A 20,306-nucleotide genomic window follows, 5' to 3' on the forward strand; every position below is an offset into this window, starting at 1 on the left:
AGGAAATGAGAGAATACAACCGGCAAACCGGTTTCAAAGTTCTGCCAAATCACTATTTCTAACAACACAACCCTCTCAACAATTGTTTCACTTGTTTAGAAAGCACGCTTTTTAAATGGTATCGGTGGTTACGTTTTAAAATTCTTATTTTCTTTAAATAATAAGTAAACTATATAGACAGTCTTTATTAATTTATTAATGTCAATACTTGGCCTGGCTGTGGATGGGCCACCGGCTTTTACCCGAGCGTCGCTGGGTTTGCTAACAGCCCGAGGAGATGCCCATTGCTTGTCACGAGCTAACGCGGGCCTCCGTTTCCAGGTCCTGTCATTAGCAGGGACTTGGGCACTCACCACTGAGCCCGGCATCAGCCCCATCTGACTGCCGAGTCCGGCTTTGTCGTCCAGCCCGGCCATCTGTGCTGAAAACGGCTGCAAAGCAACGTGTGGACAGTGCAGGTCAGAGGCAGGTCTCTCACCCACTACACAGAGGAATGTGCGCACGCCCCGGGCCTCCCTGCCCCCGGCCTCCCCACGCCCCGGCCTCCCTGCGCCCCACTAAGAATCATTGTAAACTTTTGCTTTAAGCGAGAAAAGGATCAAGTTGTTTTTCACTGTGTGCGTTTTGATTGAACAGCCTCCCACCAAATCTCTATCACAGTGGTTCTCAACCTATGGGTCGCGACCCCTTTGGCGGATGAACGACCCTTTCACAGGGGTCGCCTAAGGCCATCCTGCAGATCAGATATTTACATGACGATTCATCACTGTAGCAACATGACAGTTATGAGGTAGCAACGAGAATAACTTTATGGTTGGGGGTCACCACAACATGAGGAACTGTATTAAAGGGCCAGCAGGTTGAGAACCACTGCTCTGTGACGATGTTGTTTCAGAATGAGGACGGCAATGAGCCAGATGTCTGAGACTCGGTAAGGTCATGGATCGTGCTGCTAAGTACGGGGCCGGTCGAATCCACTTCAGTCGTAAACCTCCATCGGGCTCCTTCCCAGGGTCCGGCATGCTGACGTCTGCACGGAGCCCACGGGAGCTTTGAAAGACGCGGATTCCATGTCGGACGATGCGACTCAGCTGGGATTCTACCTTCCTGCTCGTGGCCGGCAAGTTTTAAACTGTATTTATTGTAAGTTAATGAAACTTTTATAAACCTTTCAGTGGAATTCCTGAATGTTCCAAGAACTGGCAACAGTTTGACCTGCTCTCTCTCATATCTAAACACTCTGCTAACCCAACTGATCAAAACCGTCCACATACATTTCCAATGTCCCATTAATCTCCAGGATTTAGTGTGAAAAGAAGGTGTGAATTGTTGGAAAACACAGACTGGCAGTTCCTTCTACAATCAGAACAAAGGGACGAACTGCTGTCAAACAGAAATCCCATTTCAGGGGCCCGTGTTCCCGTATTACCCGTGCGACCCACTCACACATCCCCCGTCTGCCACTAGGGATTCAGAGAGACGGTCGGAAAGACACCTGCTTTACTTCCATCAGAAACAGAGGCTCGGAAACGGTCCGGCACATCCGCAGGGCCGCTCGGTGGCCCTTTCCCGTGCGCCACCGGAGCCGTTCGTCCTCCCTGGTGGGGAGTCACACGGATCTCATCGCCCCTGAGCCACTCTCCTTCAGGGGGGGCCCTGCTCAGGGTCCTTAGAATCAGCAGAAACAGTTCACAGGCCCAGGGCTGGCCTGGAGCACGGTCCCTGAAGCAGCACTTAAAAAAAAAAAAAAAAGCTGCTTTGCGTTTCCCAACAATTCCCTGTGGATTTCCTAGTTTTATCCTTGTTCATAGCAGCACTGCATCCCCTTGGGGGCTCTTACAGTCAAGGGCCAACAGCTGAACCAACACGATTTTAAATCACAGCAATAAATAAAAAAACTTATTATATGACAGGAACATGAACGATGCTTCCAACTCACCCTGCTTATGCCATCGGGTCCCGGGTGGGACGGGTGTCCGGGAGGCCCCGGGGGCCCTGGTTGGCCAGGAACACCTGGCTCCCCATCAATTCCCTGCGGACCACGGGGACCCTGGGAAAAGAAGCCGTGGAAATCAGATCCCACTGCAAACGCCAAGCGCACAGACTCCTCGATGGAGACGGGGCTATTACTTTAAAAAGAACAGCCATGTCCATGAGTCCAACCATGACATTCTGGAAAAGGCGAGATTATAGGGACAGTGCAAAGGTCAAAGGTTGCCAGGGGTGGGGGGCGGGGGTGAATAGGGGAGCACAGAAGAGTTTTACGGCAGTGAAAACACTGTGTATCCTATAATGGTGGCTATACGTCATTACGCACTTGTACCTTAACTCAGTGTACAATACTGACAGGAAACCCTTATTCCCCACGGACTCCGATGGGGATGCTGATCACGGGGAAGGCTTTGCATGTGTGGGGGCGGGTGGACCTTCCTCCCAATTTTGATGTTAAAAACATAAAAAGAACAGCACTCCAGCCACCTACAGTTATTCAGCCTGATCACAGCCTCTACTATTGGGGCAGGGTGCATTCTGGGTAAGAATTTTACTCTTGATGTGTTAAATCCCCAGGAACCAGCCTTCCTGGAGTAATGATAACATTTTATCCAGTGTGTTAGTATAACATTGCATCCAGTGTGTTAGTGTAACATTGCATCCAGTGTGTTAGTGTAACATTGCATCCAGTGTGTTAGTGTAACATTGCATCCAGTGTGTTAGTGTAACATTGCATCCAGTGTGTTAGTGTAACATTGCAGCCAGTGTGTTAGTGTAACATTGCAGCCAGTGTGTTAGTGTAACATTGCATCCAGTGTGTCAGTATAACATTGTATCCAGTGTGTTAGTATAACATTGTATCCAGTGTGTCAGTATAACATTGTATCCAGTGTGTCAGTACAACATTGCATCCAGTGTGTCAGTATAACATTGTATCCAGTGTGTTTGTTTTCTAGAATGAGCCTCCTCACTGGGCCGAGTTTTGCTGTTCATGAACAGTTTCTAAATGTGCTCGCCTGTCATAGATCACAGTCAGCTATGTATGTGCCTGCTTAACAACCCCTCCCCCAACAACAAAAATGTGAAGGACCCTGGATTGTAGTTGGTGGGTTTACTCTTTCTAACCCTTCAATGCTTCGCATGGCTCCCAGCACGAAGCTGACGATGTGTTCGTTACACGCTCTCGGCGCACTGTCTTCTTCTCGCCACCCCCAAGGCAGGCCAGACCAAAGCACAGGGCGGTGCAGTGGCCCCACCAGCCTGCCCCTAGGAGACCGGAGCGATGCCCTCCAGCTGCCCAGCTCCCCTGCCAACCCCCATTCTGAAGGCGGCATTTGGAGTGGCCACGTCCTCAGCCCAACCTCCTCATTTCCACGGGGCTTGTTAACTATGTTCTGGCTCTTTATACCCAAAGAGTCCTCGCCTTCTCTAAGAAGAAACCAAGGACGAAAGAACTCAGAAGTCAATGGAATTTTCATAGTTAGCAGCACGGACTGAGAAAACTGTGGTCAGTGCATTGGAGTTCAATAGTAACAGAAGCTTCTCATGCCTAAACGTGAGATTACGCAGTGACCCCGATAGTGACTGCTCATGAGCGGAGGTAGCCGTAGCTGGAGGGGGAACTGCAGAAGCTGGGGGAGGGGCAGTCTGCATAGGATGGCATGGGAAAGGGCACAGGAGCTACTCGGAATTGTAACCCATGCGTCTGAACATATGCAGACGTTCATATCAGCATGTTCACTTCCTGGGAGAGTGGGGCACATAAGCCAAGGCATCTGTTCAAATAGAAGTAAATAACTTAGCCAGAAGAAGTGGCATTTTGAAAAGTATTTTCTTGGAAAATTATTCTCATCTTTTAAAAATCAAACCTTTTCTGACTCCTAAGCCCCTGACAACTCACTGGACTCTTCCCATGACTTGCATGTGAGTGGGGGCTGATTTTAACCACTACCGAGGGTTTCTGAATCACGTGGCCGTGGGCAACGTGAACTGCGAATGTACACTGGCAGTGGCTGCAGACAGGGGAGGAGTCTACACCACTCAGAGCCTGCCGTGGAAAACTATGGTGTTTTGAAATTGAAATTGCAAACAGAATACTAGTTATTGTTATATACAAAAAGTGAGCTGACACATTATTTCCGCTCTCAAAGAGGTTTCCAAAGACAAAACCAAAACTGCATCAGTGCCGATGGGAGTAAAGAGTGGTCTGGGTGGTTTAACCCGCAGTGGCGGGTCCCGGCCCCGGGCCTCTGGGATTAATAGTCATGTTCAAACTCAGCTCTGAAGACAGCCCACTTTTTCGTAGACTTCACAGTGCATTCTGTATCCCCATGGCATCTCCTTAAACAGTCAGGGTAACTATTACACAGACTGAGGTTAAACTCAGAAAAACTATCCAAAATGAAGTGAACATAATAAGCAAGATTATAAGAGAAAATATGACATGTAAATGAACATTTTCATTGATAAATATTGAAAACAAAAACTGCAATTTGGGAATGCACTAAACGATACATTTTCCCATTCCCAAGCGAGCTAGTCACACGCGTTTTATCAGCCTCAATGTGCTCTTCAGAATCGGTCCCTCCCACCCCCCAGGATCCCCTAGGATCCCGGGAAGCCCTGTGCAATACCAAGTCTTGCAGATCGCCACTAGGTGGCGACCTTTCAACGTCCACAAGTAGGAGTGATGAGGACCCCCAATCAAGTTAATGCACTGCTGGTTAGTAGCATGACAAACACACCAACTGTTATCTGCTGGGGCAGGAGCTGGTCTATTTCCCACTTCACAGATGTTAAACAAACCCACAGCTGTCAACTGTCATGTGCAGCCAGCACTCAGCACCCCACCGACTGCCCTGTCTGATAGGTTGCTAGTTTCCCATCACTGTGAGGTTACCAGGAGGACCTGTGATGAGGGACATTCGTGATGACCACGGGCTGGTCATGAGGCTCTGAGAGCATCTCTTCGTCAGTCGTTCTCAGTCCATCTTGCCTCCCGAGGGACATCTGACAACATTGAGAGGTGGTTTTAGTTGTCACAGGTGTACGAGGCCACGGGGCAGCTGCTGCCACAGCATCGGGTGGGTAGGAATCAGCAATGCTGCCAGACATCCTACAGGCCCACAGAAATATCGCCCCGATCAGCAACAGATCTGAGGCTGAGGGGCCGCTCTGCGCTGTGAGCCTCCTGCAGTGTTTGATGGCTGTGGGCGCAGCGGGGACGATGGTATTTATGATGGTAGTACCTCCTGTGTGTGTCAGCCACAGCTCTAGTCCAGCTAAGCAGCTCCTGCAAGCCGTGCGACCTGTGGGTATTCTGTGACATCATGCCAATATCTTGACATCAGCTCTGGTGGGGGTATTTACACCGGGAAATCGGCAAGCGCAACAGGCACTTTATTTATTTATTTATTTGTAAGGAGTCAGTTGTTAAACACTGTCACACCACTGCTACGATTAAGAGAGGAATCGTGAGGGGAGGGGAGAAGAAGAGAAAAGTAAGAGGCGTGAGGAGTAGATTCACTAAATCCTAACAGAGATTCTGGAAGCTCAACCGCTATTTCCATCGCAATTTCCACCCAGACTTAGGACTCGTGTTATCAACTATCCTCAGCACGAACACATGGATGCACAATGTTTTCTGCATGTCCCCCTCCCCTCCCACCCCCCTTCCACCCACCTTTGTCATTCCAGACCCTGGACAGACACCTGAGGGCCAACCGCAGCGTGTAAGCGCCCGCGGGGGAGACGGTGCAGAGGACAGCAGTGAAGGATGAGGCAGACGACCATCGGACACAGCTTCCTGCCCACCCGTGGGGCCAGCCCGCTCCCTGGGGCACTGCGACTACCGCACGTCTACACACACCACCCACAACCCCGCTCCAGCCTGGAAAAGCAGATGCTGTTTCATGCTTCTGCACACGGCAGCAAGTAAAACACACGATTGTCTCAGAGAAGCAAACAGGCGGCAGGAGTTCCCGCGATTATTTTTCCTCGTTTATATATTCAAGGTTGTCTGCTGCTGACCCGCTCATCCATCTCTCCTGTTTCGATGGGGATAAATGCGTATTGGAAAGTTAACAGTCCAGGGTTACATTTTAGGACATATCATTTGACATAAAAGAGCACAGAATTTCCAGATTGAAACATAAGGTAATGATAGCAATACACTAATTCATCCCGCTATTCAGTAGATGAAGGACACGAGCTTTTGTGGGTGTCAGAGGGAAAGAACTGCCATCCTGGAGGTAATAAGGGGAAACGTCTGGCATCTGCACACAATAGTCTCGTGTTCTACCTCAAAGGTGCAGAATGATTATTCACATTCTAAGGCACTCCCTTCATTCTGGTCATGGACTTGTTGATTTTTGGAACGACCCCTTTGATGGCTGCAGAACTGCCAATGAAGAAGCAGCAGGCTGCTTGTGAAATGAATTCCTTACACACCCACGTGAAAGAAAATTTGTCCTCAATTAGTTTCTTTTTCCTTCATCCAGTTTGGTTATCCCTGTGGCCACCACAGCTCACACAGCTCGGGTGTCTTAGCTCATCAGTGCATCCTCAGCATTGCTTACTCATGAGTTACAACTTCGGAAAACAGCATGAGGTACCCATTATATTCCCTTAGGTTCGACTTCATTCTAACTTGACCTCACAAAGGACCAAGACAGGTCATCTGTGTCATCGAAAAGGATAACCGGTAATTATTAGCATGTGATCATCTCCTCCGAATCAGGAGACGGACACAATCGCCTCATGACCCGAACTGGATGTCGCACTGAAGGGAGGTGAGGGAGGAACAAAGCCACCAGCTCTTGGCTGCACCCAGAGAATGGGGTCCAGGGGCCCAGCACCCAGGACAATTCACACCAAGGGGCCCGCCGTCAACTCACAGGCTTTCCTTTGGGGCCTCTGTCTCCTCGGGGTCCCTGCGATCCTGGAGGGCCCTGCAGCAGAAAACAGTGGTTACGCCGCGGAACACGTCCACACTCGGGTGGTTTTGTTTGAAAGGCTTGCTCGGGATCAGACACTGGAAGACTGGAAACCTCCCTCCGTTCTGAACTCAGCTCAGCCACAGGCGAGGAAATAGCCACGTGCACACGGAGGCGTGTGTAGAGAGGGCTGTTTGCTGTAGCAGTGGCGCTAAGGCTTGTGAAGCATTCGCTGTTACAGCACAGCCCCGTGCAGGCCAGCGAGCTCAGGGTACTCGTTGCAACAGTCATGGCAAATTCGTAAGGGTCATTCTTGGGGTCTTGTCCCGTATCTATGGGCACAGAGACATCTGAGAGCGACACAGATGTGCGAGCTCCGAATGTCACTGGTCTGAGCGAACGCCCGAGTTCACGTTGGTCCATGATCCCCCAAGTTACTCACCAGCACTCGCGTCGCCAGTGGACGCGCCGGGAAGAAAGCTCTCGCCCCACGTGTGCTGCCAGAACCTCACTTCCTGCTGCCTCAGAGCGTTGCCTCAGCTCCCCTGTCTCTTTAAGACCCACTCAGAACCTCCCAGCAGTAACTGCAGTTCTTTACCCCGCAACACGACAAGCGAGCACTGTCCTTCGGAAGTGGGATCCTGTGCTCATGCTTAAAGCTGCTCCTTTCCCACAAAACGGCAGTGGCCCAGAGAAGCCCATTCTCTTCAGAAGAGGTTCCACTGAGTTAAGGAAATGGGGCTGTGCGTTTGCTCAGTCCAACGGCCAGCACTGCGTAAAGGCCAACGCTTCCGGGGCGGAGCAGGCCTGCGAAGGCCTTATCGCATGTCACTTCTGCTCATCTAGTGTCCTAAGTCCCACAGGAATCATGTGTGAGTGTGTGTGTGTGTGTGTGTGATCCATCTAGTTACCTATGAATGCTACTGAGAATCCAAACCTGAAATCCGAAATATGCTATTCCAATGTGTGATATCTCAAATTCTACTGCTATATAATTTCATTTCATCAATAGATAAAATCAACAATTGTTTCATTAAACAGATAAGAGTAATCCACCTTTAACACAGCAGACAAGTGCCCCAATGGCAATGCTTAGGCTAACCTGAACCAGCCGTACACCCAGCTGTTTCGCCCTTCACATAGCGAGAGGGACGCTGCCCGGGAGCAACAGCGGGCGCTGCACCTGCAGGACCAGGCGGCCCTGGCGCCCCTCACTGCGGCCGCGGGAGGCCTGCCCTGGAAGCTGCTTTAAGAAAAACTGCCGAGGGCCACCAAGCATCCCTGCTGGGCATCACTGCCTGCTTGTGGCTGTGAGGTTCATAGACATGTCCCGTCCCTTCCAGAACTGCCAGCACCGCGGACGCCGAAGGGAACTACTCACCGAGGGTCCGGGCCGACCACGGATGCCTGTCACCTAAACGAGAAACAACAGGATTTGCAAAGACGAAACCTCTATCTACGGAGATTTATAAAAGTCAGCAAACAAAGAGGAATAACAACAACAGCCCAGAGAATTGTTAAGAAACAGGAAGGCTGTGGACTGAGGCCCCTCCCCTCCGGGAGCTGAAGCCCGGGACCCCCGCGCCGAGGCCGGAAGGCAGCCTGGCAGGGCCCTCGGAGCCGGGCTGAGGCCGAGGCCAGAAGGCAGCCTGGCGGGGGCATCGGAGCCGGGCTGAGCCTGGCAGGGGCGTCGGAGCCGGGCTGAGACTGGCCGCAGGGGCGTCGGGCCGGGCTGAGCCCCAGGCCGCAGGCCCATCCATCCCCTCTGGGCTTCGCTTTCGCTCCTGTGGGACGGTGATCAGGACTACGAACGACCCCTTGCAGGGCTGTGCCGAAGACCAGCAAATACCTGAAAAGCACCTAAAGCAGCACCGAAGACACGGGAAGCACGGACGTGTTTTAAATGAAAGGGAAACGAATGATCTCTTCAGGCCACCTGTTCAAAACAAGCCGACCTACGGCGAGGCGAAAACGCCGCCACTGCCAAGCGAATCCACGTGCACACGCTTTTTATTGACGGAACGGTAGTGACTCCTTTAAAGACGACAGTGGCTGCTGAAGAACTGTCACCCTATTTAGTGACTTGCGTTTATCACCTACAAATCTAGGTGACCCTGAAGAACTTTTACACAATGTGTGTGTGGTGGGGGGTGGGGGGGGCGGACATCTGCATACTTTCAACAAAAAGATAATTTTTAAAAGTGACTCTACACCACACGAGTCTCAGGCAGGAGGACGGCATGACCGTGTCCAGAGAGTGGACGCCCAGTCTCACTCTCTTGGGATCACAGGGCTATTATATTATTGAAAATGTGTGTCTATTACTTTATAGTCGCATGCAACATATTTATTTTTGTAAAACCCTGATTTTCACCTTTAGTTATGGGACTGTAAAAGTCAAGAATATTGTACTGAATAAGCATTAAGTTTTGTATGAAATAAATAACCTATTTTGGTCAATATTCAGATTTGTATTTAATAAACATAAAAGTTTATATTAAAATTAACTATTATATTAGAGAAGTAATCTTGGTTTGCTTGTTTTATACTAAAAACTTGGTTATAAAATAACAAATTTCCCTGTTTTGAGCGTATGTACCTGAGTATAATGTACAGCTCTTAGCTAGCGGGTGGAAGGGGCGTGAACGTGACCTAAACATGTACTCACAACAGGCACTGATCCTGGCTCTCCTTTCTCTCCCTGTGAAGCAAGAAGAAAACTTCAATTAGCAAAACATGATGGTCTGTTGAACATGAACATGTCATACTACAATATTCTATGTAAACCCTGGGAATGTCTATGTAAGAAACAAAAAAAATTCAGAAGATAGAGTTAATCAGTTTTGGATATTGAGTCAGACATTATTCCTGAGAAAAAACACTACTCATCTGAAAGCTAGAAGGAGAGAGTAAAGCCAATTCCATTCTTACAACAGCCAAACCCAACGAGCTGACGAGACCAAGAAGTGCCTGTGACCAACACATGTCGAGTCAAAGCAGGAGATGCTACCTACATGCGACAAACTAAACGCTCTAGGGCTTCAGACACGGAGTTTTCACACGTGAGTTTTCAGACACGTGAGTTTAATCACGTGCCCGATGCTGGTCCTAAAACCCGTGCCACCCTCCCCTAAGACTCCTGGGAGAATCGAGAAATAACCAGAGGTAAGAGTGCTCAACTTAATAAAAAGAAACGGGGAAAATAAGAAAAGGTGTGACAATATTAGATAATTTAATATCTGAGGAAAACCTAGAAAAAATATTGATTGATAGGAAAATAAAAACTAACATAAGAAACTATCATAATCTAAAGTAAATAAAGCCAAGCACTTTAATTTGCTTTTATAAGAGATGTATCAAACACAAAAGGTGTGGATGGAATTTCTTTTGATTCTTAGAACCTTAGAATCTCAGAGGCTGTGTTTTGTTAGCACGATGCCAAGCACACAGGATAAATAGCAGTCGGTGAACTGTCCCAACAGATGCCTATTTTATCACATTTTGCCTGGCTTTTGTATCTCAGGATCTGTCACCCAGCCGACCTGGCCTCCCAAAGGCATCGCCCTGTCCACTTCGCACCCTCCGCCTGGCACACACATGCTCAATACACGCTTCGTGAATATATTAATTTTCATTGATAGCTTATGAATCGATGCTTTTTACTAGACAACTGCAGAGAATAAACACATTAAGTAGTATACTCATTTGAGTAGTGAGTTCTATTTTAATTGCTTCTTTCACATATATTGTTCTTTTACCTAATTATAAAACAACGCGAGTTCATAGCACTTTAACACTTCGGGTGATTACTAAACAAATTAAACTGCTTATTTCAGGGCAGTTTCCACTGAATTTCTTTAAATAGAGAAAAATAAAGAATAATCTAAGTATCTTACTCAATGCTCTGGAGATAGTTAACATTAGTTTCCATCACGTGTGTGAACTTGGTTTACCTAATAACAGCCTCAGTATTGTACTCTTAGATTTTGTCTTCATTTTTACAATTAAAAATAACAACAAATGCCCTTGCTTGTGAACGTTTGTGTGGCCTCTCTAATGAACGCATGTGACCTATCTCTAGAAATTAAAGTTGTCAAGTAACGATAACACATGTTTTAAAGATTTCTTTCCTAAGTCACCAAATTGCACTCCCAGAGGCACAAGCTAACTACGTCCCAGCGTCTCACGTCTGAACACGTGCCGTGAGGTGAGACTGTAAAATCCTTTCACAGCCTTGATGGTCGTGGTGGTGAGCTCCACGGCAGAACCACACGGTCCTGCTTGCTGCTTCCCAGACTGAGGCAGCGAGTGTCTGCGGGTCGGGAGCAGACTGAGGCCTCGGAGAAGAAGCAGGAAGGGGCTCCAGGTGAGTAAGTTCCAGGGGATGGAGCCCGCAACCCCAGCCTGTGCCCTGTCCGGGAATTGAACCGTGACCCCCTGGTTCACAGGTTGATGCCAACCACTGATCCGCACTGGCCAGGCAAGCATTTTAACCGTTTGACTGCTAAGGAGCGCTATCGCTCTTCTTACGTTACTCCAAAAATGCGAAGACCGCGACAGCGCTCCTGTGGTTTTTTATGCCAGGACTGCGGAGAGCGTGATGATGCTGCTCCAACACTAGAATGTGTGCGTCCAGCGAAGCACGTTGCGTTTCCGGAGCATACGGTTTTTAATTGTTCTAATAATATTACATATTTCAAATCTACTTTTTTTTCTGTTAAATAATGGTGAAAACAATGCCAATTTTATTCACAAAATTAATTAAAACAAATTTATGTAAACAATTGGTATTTTTTAATTTTTGTTGCTGCAAAGCAATACAAGTGAGTTTATTGTATAAAAAGTGTTTTACATTTTTCCCATACACGCGCAATTAGTGCCGCAGTTTTGGCATATGTCCGAAAAAATATGTCAGCAGCCAAACGGTTAATTGTGTAGCAGCGATATATAAATCCATGCCCAATAAAAAAAAAAAGGACCTCATTTTTTTAAAGTTTCTTTCTGGAACAAGTTTAAAAAAAGAAGTAAAATGGGAGGATAAATTATTTCAGCCAAAATGAGAAAAATAGGATAGCATGCTAAAAATGGTTGTGAAATCTCTGTCCTAAGAGACCAACAAAAAAAAGTATGCTTTGTATTCAGAATGGAATCTGCTGATGTCTTTCTTAGCTACATTGTTGGTTTATTTGGTATCTCCTTATGCGCTCTCTATCTGTCTGCAATATTTGATATGGGATTACATATTCCATTGCCAGGTTCTGATAATGCATTTGTCTAATGTGTCTATGATACTTCTTACTTTGGAAATAAGCCACGAGAGTAAATATTTGCTGCTTTGTTAACATGGGCATTTTAAATACCTTACCATGGGCTTTGTTAATGAAGTTAATTATGTGGAAGGATAATTTGTCTAAAGTGTAACTAGATTTGGTTTTTATACCCACTTAAGTACCCCAATTCAGATGAGAATTAACAGTTTAATTTTATATCTGTTACTCGCCATTCAAGGCCCCATCACTTTTATAAGATGGGGTGCTTGTCCCACTACCGCCTCATTTGTATTGTTTGCCTCTATTGAGGGTTGTGATGAACAAATGAATAAATTATAATAAAACTCGGCATCAATATGCCCCGAGCACCTGCGTTTCTAAGCATCACCTGCTCTCGCTGCTGGGACCCTGGTGATCAGGAGCAGAGCGCAGCTGCCCTGGCACCGCCTGGCTGTGCCCTGTCCTGCATCCTGCCCGCCTCCGGGAAAAGGCCGGGAACTAAATGCCAGAGCCAGCCCTGCCCTTCGATGCTGTGCGTGATGCCGACAAACCGAGCCGATTACTTCAGGGCCGTCCTCGGGTCAGTTCTTTTTTTATTTCATGGATCTTCTATGTATTTATCGAGTTTGTTTGAGGCCTGAACTCAGACGTTTAGGTTTCAGCTTTCCTAGCTTTTAGATCTAAACAGGCACTGGCAGGCCTCTCCTTCGACCTGTGTCAATTAAGACAAAGGTGTGATATGCCCGCGGCACAAAGTGTGGCCGTGCCCTGGCATCCGCTGGCGAGCGTCCCCTGCATCCCCTGAGCACAGCCCTGCTGCACCTGCGCCCCGGTCCAGCACTCAGTGCAGCGCCAGCGTCTACAAGCGGAGGACGCGTTACATGTGCGGGTGATGTGGCAGCAATCGTCTTGAAACCCGGGGTGACTGCCGTTTCCACGGAATCCTGTGCCTCCCACTGGGATGAGAGAGAAGCAAATGCCGCCGTTCCCGCGGCAACCAGAAAGCTGAGAACACAAGCGGAAGTGGACTCTCTTCACTAGTGGGACTACCATTTCCCGGCGACCGGTGGGTGACGGCCAGTGTGGGAGGCCATGGCCATGGAACCTCCTTTCCTCCTGAGAGTAAGGCTTGACCTTGGAGCTAGATTTTAGGCCCCTTGAAGGTGAGAAAGAGGGGGTGGTATGTGTTTGGTAAAATGCTCAATTAATTCCTTTAGCTGAATCTTTACTTCCCAACTAATGGAAGAGGGACCACAACTCTACTGAAGTAGAACTAATTCCTTCCCTCTCTCCCTCTCCTCTCTCCCCTTTCCCTCTTTCCTCTCTCCTTTTCTTCCCTCCCTCCCTCCCTCCCTCCCTTCCTCGCTCCCTCCTTCCCTCCCTATCTCCCTCCCTCCTTACCTCCCTCCCACTCCCTTCCTCCCTTCTTTCCCTCAGTTCTCAGATTGGCTCCCATGGCACACACTGGCTTTTCAGGCGATTCAGGGAGGCCTGGGAGGGACACAACAAGATGGACTTGAGGAGATTTGAACGCGCACCCCGTGCTGAGAGCGGTAGACCAGCAGGAGGTGGCAGGCGCCTCAGCAGCGCCTTCCCCTGTCCTCACAGGTGAACGGCCCCTCTCAACCCGCCTTGCCCCTGACAGGACGATACCCAGGAGGCAACAGGAACAAGAAAGGATGGCGTCCAGGAGAGCTCTTCCCCAAGCCTTTTTCCTTTCCCCCTTTTGCTCTCCAAAGCGGGGACTTGCTCTTCCTTCTTCCAGGTGGTGAATGCATTAAACACACTGATGTCCTGTGGCCTCCCAAGCAGTGATGTCACCCAGTGGGCGCTCCTGTCTGTCCAGTCCTTCGCAATGGGCACCTGAGCGAATCCCAGGGGCTGCTCATGTCAGAGGCACCGCTAGGGAAGGCTGCTCGCACGTGTGTTCTCACTTTTCCTTCTCCTCATGCTTTTTGGCAGGAGCTAGTGCTCAAGAAAGTCAAGACAGCGAAACTGTGGCGGTCACAGGGATCATGAGGTACACAGACCCCTCCTTCCCTCCCTATCTCCCTCCCTCCTTACCTCCCTCCCACTCCCTTCCTCCCTTCTTTCACTCAGTTAAACATCTGTTGCACTTCTAATGCTTAAGTCACATACACTAAGTACTATGATAAACAGAAGTAATTCGTAGGTTAATGTGACACAGCCTCGATCCCTACGGGCCCACTGTCTTCTGGAAGGAATAGCTATAAACAAGAATTAACAAAGCGCATGAAATAGAAGCATCTGTAATCTGTAAGCAAGAAGCTGCACTGAGCTCATGTATTTATCTTTGGATGGTACTGTGTACTTTATGAAAGGGTTCCAAACACTTCAAAAGCACAGTTCTTTTTAGACAGTATTAGGATGAAAAAGACACAAAAATGGAACTATACAAAATAAAGCTTACCTTTCTTCCTCTACCTGTAAAAAGAAGAGAATCAATGTTATTTTATGCAGAAATAGTTTCTTTAAATCTCCTAAATACTTCTTTTAATAATAGGTAGTGTTTTTCCCTATCACCAGTGAGCAGAACTCTAAAGTTGTTTGGGATCAATGTATCCGTAAGAGGCAAAATCATGCATCCCTTTAGAGAATTGTGACATTTTATTTTAAAAAAATATTCTTCATATCATTTATATAGCATTTAAAGTTCACTAAGTTACCGGAGGGCCGATCGCATCCCAGCCATCCCCCCCGCCCCCCTCAGAACCCCACCTGCACATGAATTCATGCACCGGGCCTCTAGTTAAAATTATACTGAAATATTTTAGACACTATTCTCTGCTTTTGTTTCTATGTTTTTTTGAGTAGGCTATTCATTCATATGAGTAACAAGCCCAACTATATTAAAGGTACACAATTTACAGTAAAAACCTCCTTCCCTCTTGTCCCCCTCCCCCGATTTCCCACATTTCACCCACAACGGGGGGGTGGGAGGGGGAGGCACTATTCTTAATTTTCCTATTATCAGTCTTCCTAACCAAGAATGTAATAGAACATCCCGTTTGTTAAAGTCATCATTTGAATTAGTCATGTTCTACAGATTTCTTCAGATAGATCTCGAACAGTTTGTGTTAAATTTATCCTTAGCCACTCTATCCTCCCTGTTGCTATTATAAATGAAGATTTTTATTCTCATTATTTATACTATGGCTAGAGGCCCGGTGCACGAAATTCGTGCATGGGTAGGGTCCCTAGGCCTGGCCAGCGATCAGGGCCAATCCAGGCCTTCCTTCCCTCAGCTGCCCGCTGCTGGCTGCCAGCTGGGGCCTTTCTTTCCTGGCTGCCAGCTGCTGGTTGGGACCTTCCTTCATTCCATGCCACACCCTGGTAGTCAGCACATGTCATAGCAAGTGGTCGAACTCCTAGTCCGTTGAACTCCCAAGGGGACAATTTGCATATTAGCCTTTTATTATATAGGATGTAATCGCATATGGTAAACCTATTAATCTGTTTATTTCACACTGCCCTCTTACTAAAATCTTTTATTTTTGTAGTGTGTGTGTGTGTGTTGTGGTTTTTTTTTACTCCATTCTCTTCAGTTTTATAAGCACATGATTTTATTTTCTGCAAATTGATAATTTTATTTTCTCTTTTCTAATTTCTAAATCTCTATTTTTTTTTCCTATCTAGTTGCTTGCTCAGGTACATTCAATAATGTAGAATTGCTGCTGTGATAATGAATCCTTGTTTTACCTCTGAGTTTGGAGAAAATGCTTCTATTATTAAACATTCTTTTTTCCTTGGTTTTCCAAAAGATTCTTTCTTTTTCCTTTAAGTTTAATAATTTTACTAAGATAAGTCTCTACATTGATTCTTCTGGGTCAACTTCTTCAGACGCCTGGTTTCCCTTTGCAATATTAAAAGTAAAGTTTAATATTACTTCAGAAAAGTTTTCTTCTATGTTTGTTTCTTCGTTGGGGGATTCCTCTTCGGGGATATAACCTGTCTTGTGTACCCCGATTACTTCCTCTCAAATCCTTTTCCCTTTTTCCCTTCTCAGCACTGTTTCCTATGTCCCTTCGTGCATTTTCTGCAGCATCACTTCTCCTGTGCTCCCTACGATTTCACCTGCATGTCTCCATTATGATTGTGGTTTCCCCTCTATTTCCTTTGGCATTACATTTTTTTGCATTTCTAATTTATGGCCTTCTTTCTCAGAGGCAGTTACTTTATTCAGTTTATGATGAAAGGTTTTGTCGAATGATCTCCCTGTTTTGTGATGATATAGTTAACTGAGTTTACCTGTTCTTGATCACGTAAATGTGGTTAAACCTCCCGTACTTTTTTCTCATTGTATCTTTGTGTCAGTGCTCGTGCCAGGTCTTTGGTGGTGGTTGTCACTGTTTTGTTGATACGCACCTGGGAAGGAGCTGAGTTTTCCTAGACCAGCCATTTGCAGGAGGTGGAGCATTTGGCTGGTTTTGGTGTTTGCCATCAGTGCCCAACGTCCTGCTCCCTGATCCCCACCGACGGGATTTTACTTCCCTCCCTGGGGTTCTTTGAAGAACGCACCTGCGGCAGGCAGCCCTTACGTACCTGGCTTTAAGCCTCTCCATTCTTATTACTTCCCCAAAATGTAAGTTTAGATACTTATTCAAGGCACATCGTTACTTGAATGCTTTCCAGGAGGAGCACTGGTCAATTCCTGCCTAACTGTGAAAACGTCACTGCGTTTGCTGTGACTGGCAATGGCATTTGGGGTAAAAATAAAGCCTGGGCACTGTCTTGGCCACGTTGCTCCAAGTCTCCACCCATGACCCGTGAAACCATGACCTAGAACTTTAACATCAACCTCACCTGTTCCTTAAGACACATACATGTAAACTTGTTTCTCTCATATGTGAGCTTTAACATATGTTCTCAGGCATGCAGTCTATGCTAAATGCACGCACTTTTCTCTCAAGAAAGTTTTAAAACCAGTAGTTTACACCACTGTTTCTCCAGGATATACATCCATTCTCTTTTCTTTCTCTGCCAACGTTAAAAACATTCTGAGCTAATGTTCTAGACCAGTGGTTCTCAACCTGTGGGTCGTGACCCCTTTGGGGGTCGAATGACCCTTTCACAGGGGTCGCCTAAGACCATCGGAAAACACATATATAATTACAGATTGTTTTGTGATTAATCACTATGCTTTCATTATGTTCAATTTGTAACAATGAAAGTATATCCTGCATATCAGATATTTACATGACGATTCATAACAGTAGCAAAATTATACTGACGAAGTAGCAATGAAAATAATTTTATGGTTGGGGGGTCATCATAACATGAGGAACTGTGTTAAAGGGTCGCAGCATTCGGAAGGTTGAGAACCACTGTTCTAGGTGGTTCTGTGGCACACAGTTACTTTAGGAATCATTCTTCTACTCCCAAGGGCTAAGTTGGCACCAGGGAAAATAAATGTTTGTTTGTTTTTTCCAGATTTTCTCTCAGCACATTAATCAATTTCATAGAAAATCAACAAATGCCTTGGAGGCACCCAGCACGGACAGGTAACAAATGACCAGCTAACATGGTACAGGGAATTCTTAACTTAGACATAACTGCTCCAAACTCAGCCAAAACCTCCTGGTTTTTAAAAAGACAGGCAATCACTAAGAAAGTGGGTGAGCAGAGTCCTGGGCCCCGAAGACCACTGAAGAGCGGCTTAACCATCCTCCGGAGCTGCTGGGTCTGTTGGCGCCGCCACTGCCCGACTGCCCGACGAGCCCCGGCCCAGGCCCCAGCGGCCCAGTGTGCTCACCGAAGTGGGTGCCGCCCCCTCCGGAGGTGTGTGGGCAGACGGGGCAGCACTCCCCAGCGGGCGTGATGGGGTCGGCACACTCCAGCACCTCCTGGCACTGGATCTTGTCACAGAGAATGGCCCCGTTGTCGCAGACGCAGATCTGGCAGGGGGCGGGCTTCCAGATGTCCCTGTTTAAGTACATCTGGCCGTTCTGAGTGCAGGCTATCTCTTCACCATACCCTTCTGGAAGGAGAAGGAGAAGAAAGGTTAGTGACCTCCTGAAAGTTCAGGATCCGGGAAATAGTGAGGAAGAAGAGTCGTCCTGTGGCTCCTAACGAACTCTGGGTAAGCAGGACCCTCCCAAGTGTGCAAGCACCATGAACTGCCTTCACTGTATTTACATCCAAGCAACGTGCAGCTCACAGTGAGATGAGCACGACGGCATCCTCGCTGATCGGGGAGCAGGCGAAGTGATCAGAAGGAGGGAGGCTTCGTTTTTGACGCTATAAGTGACAAAACATGGGAAGAGTGCCAAGGAGGAGTAAAAACAAAACACTGCAAAGGCGGGGGATAGTAACAGTCCCATGGGGAATACGCCATTTCATGTTCAGGCGACCCCTCTGTGCCTTTCGGCTCCCTAGAAGCTTCAGGTTCGCAAATTCCACCACAACAAAGGACCGTGTGTCCTTGTACCAAGAAGACAAACTTTTGTTTAAGCGTATGGGTTGCCCGGCCGGCATGGCTCAGTGGTTGAGCATCACCCTGTGAACCAGGAGGTCATGGTTCGAGTCCAGTCAGGACACATGCCTGGGTTGCAGGCTCCATCCCCAGTGTGGGGCGTGCAGGAGGCAGCCTATCGATGACTCTCTCTCATCACTGATGTCTATCTATCTATCTATCTATCTATTTCTCCATCTCCCTCTCTAAAATAAATTCTTAAAAGTACTTATTTTTTTTAAATTATATGTGTTTATTAAAATTAGTTTTAAACGTAAGGTTAAAAAAAAAAGAGTAACAGTGTCCTCTTTTATGGGAAACATTACCCCCTGAGCTGAAGGCGCTCACTAAGCTGAAACAGAAACGCCGAGCCTATACCAGCAATGCGGCCCTTATCTCTGCGTCAGAATGGATTAAGAAAAGCCGTGACCAAAACAATACGGCAGCCTATTACACGCCACCTGCCAAATGCTTTCCTATCGTTAGGTAAAAACTGCATGCAGACTTGGAGAATATATACACGCACAGTAACAGCACTTCTATTATTCATCTACCACAAAACAAACACAGATGTCACATCTTTAACCTCGTGTTTTTAAAAGCAAACGACAGTATTTTAAAACCTAAAGCAGATCATGGTCTCCCTGCTTAGCTCCTCAGGAGCTTCCCAACTGCTGAAACTCAAACTCCGTTCTGCAGCCCAGGCCCCTCTTAGACCCTGCCCCCTGCCCCCTTTCCTGGCCCGGCCTTTCCTCCCTGGTCTGGGGTCCCCGCCTCACTGTCAGGGTTTGCCTAGCTGCCCCTCCCCCACAATTCCTCTCTGACAACCTCATAGAAGGGACTTCCTTCCCCCCGATGTGCTTCGCAGAACTCTCTAAGAACCATTTACTCATCTACCCGTTCGTTCACTCGTTGTTATTGGATGCAAGGCAATCAACAGTTGCTGAAATGTGAACAGGCGCGGTGCCCTCATAAAATGTACCGTGATTAGTATTGATTTACTTGTTATCTATTTCCTCATCTCCTCCCCTAGACAGCATGGAGGGAAGGGCTATGTGTCTTGTTCACGGTGGTGTTTCTAAAGACTGACACCCCACTTCGCAGAGAGTTAACATCCAACAAACAGCTGTTCCACAAATGGGTATAAATGAATGAATGAATGAATCTAAATTATGGTTCACTAACTAAACTGCACCGGCATTAACTGCACTTTACAAAAACAAAGCCAAAAACTTAAACATGCATCTGAAATTAGTTTCTGAGAGAAATCGTCATTTGTCAGTAAGCAGACTCAATGCTAACACGGAACCACCGGTGGCAGTGACTCCATGTAGGTACCGACGTTAGCCCACTGCCCGCCCTCTGAGCTCCGGGAGGCCCTCGGGCGGCTCCTCTCACGGCTGTGGGACCCTCACACGGTCAGTCTTGGCTGTGGGACCCTCACACAGTCAGTCTTTCGTCGCAGATACTGGCAAATGGCAGCTGCTGGCAGAGGCGCGCCGTTGTGCCCGCCCTGAGCTCCGGGAGGCCCTCGGGCGGCTCCTCTCACGGCTGTGGGACCCTCACACGGTCAGTCTTGGCTGTGGGACCCTCACACAGTCAGTCTTTCGTCGCAGATACTGGCAAATGGCAGCTCTG

The 20,306-nt window shown here is 47.5% G+C and overlaps 1 protein-coding gene across 1 annotated transcript in view; it reads right to left on the reverse strand.

Moving 5' to 3' along the window:
• The window catches only part of COL5A2 (collagen type V alpha 2), a 78,706-nt gene extending 60,517 nt beyond the window's left edge, over positions 1–18,189 (reverse strand). Inside the window, exons 1-7 of the mRNA XM_015566084.1 lie at positions 17,970–18,189; positions 14,628–14,641; positions 9,595–9,627; positions 8,308–8,340; positions 6,888–6,941; positions 1,940–2,050; positions 354–431 (exon numbers count right to left, since the gene is read on the reverse strand). Of these exons, the coding sequence (XP_015421570.1) occupies positions 354–431; positions 1,940–2,050; positions 6,888–6,941; positions 8,308–8,340; positions 9,595–9,627; positions 14,628–14,641; positions 17,970–18,153 (507 nt within the window). The 5' untranslated portion in view covers positions 18,154–18,189. The remainder of the gene's footprint in view (positions 1–353; positions 432–1,939; positions 2,051–6,887; positions 6,942–8,307; positions 8,341–9,594; positions 9,628–14,627; positions 14,642–17,969) is intronic.
• Positions 18,190–20,306: the final 2,117 nt, after the last annotated feature.

This window comes from Myotis davidii, unplaced genomic scaffold, assembly GCF_000327345.1.
Source record: "Myotis davidii unplaced genomic scaffold, ASM32734v1 scaffold221, whole genome shotgun sequence".
NCBI lineage: Eukaryota > Metazoa > Chordata > Mammalia > Chiroptera > Vespertilionidae > Myotis > Myotis davidii.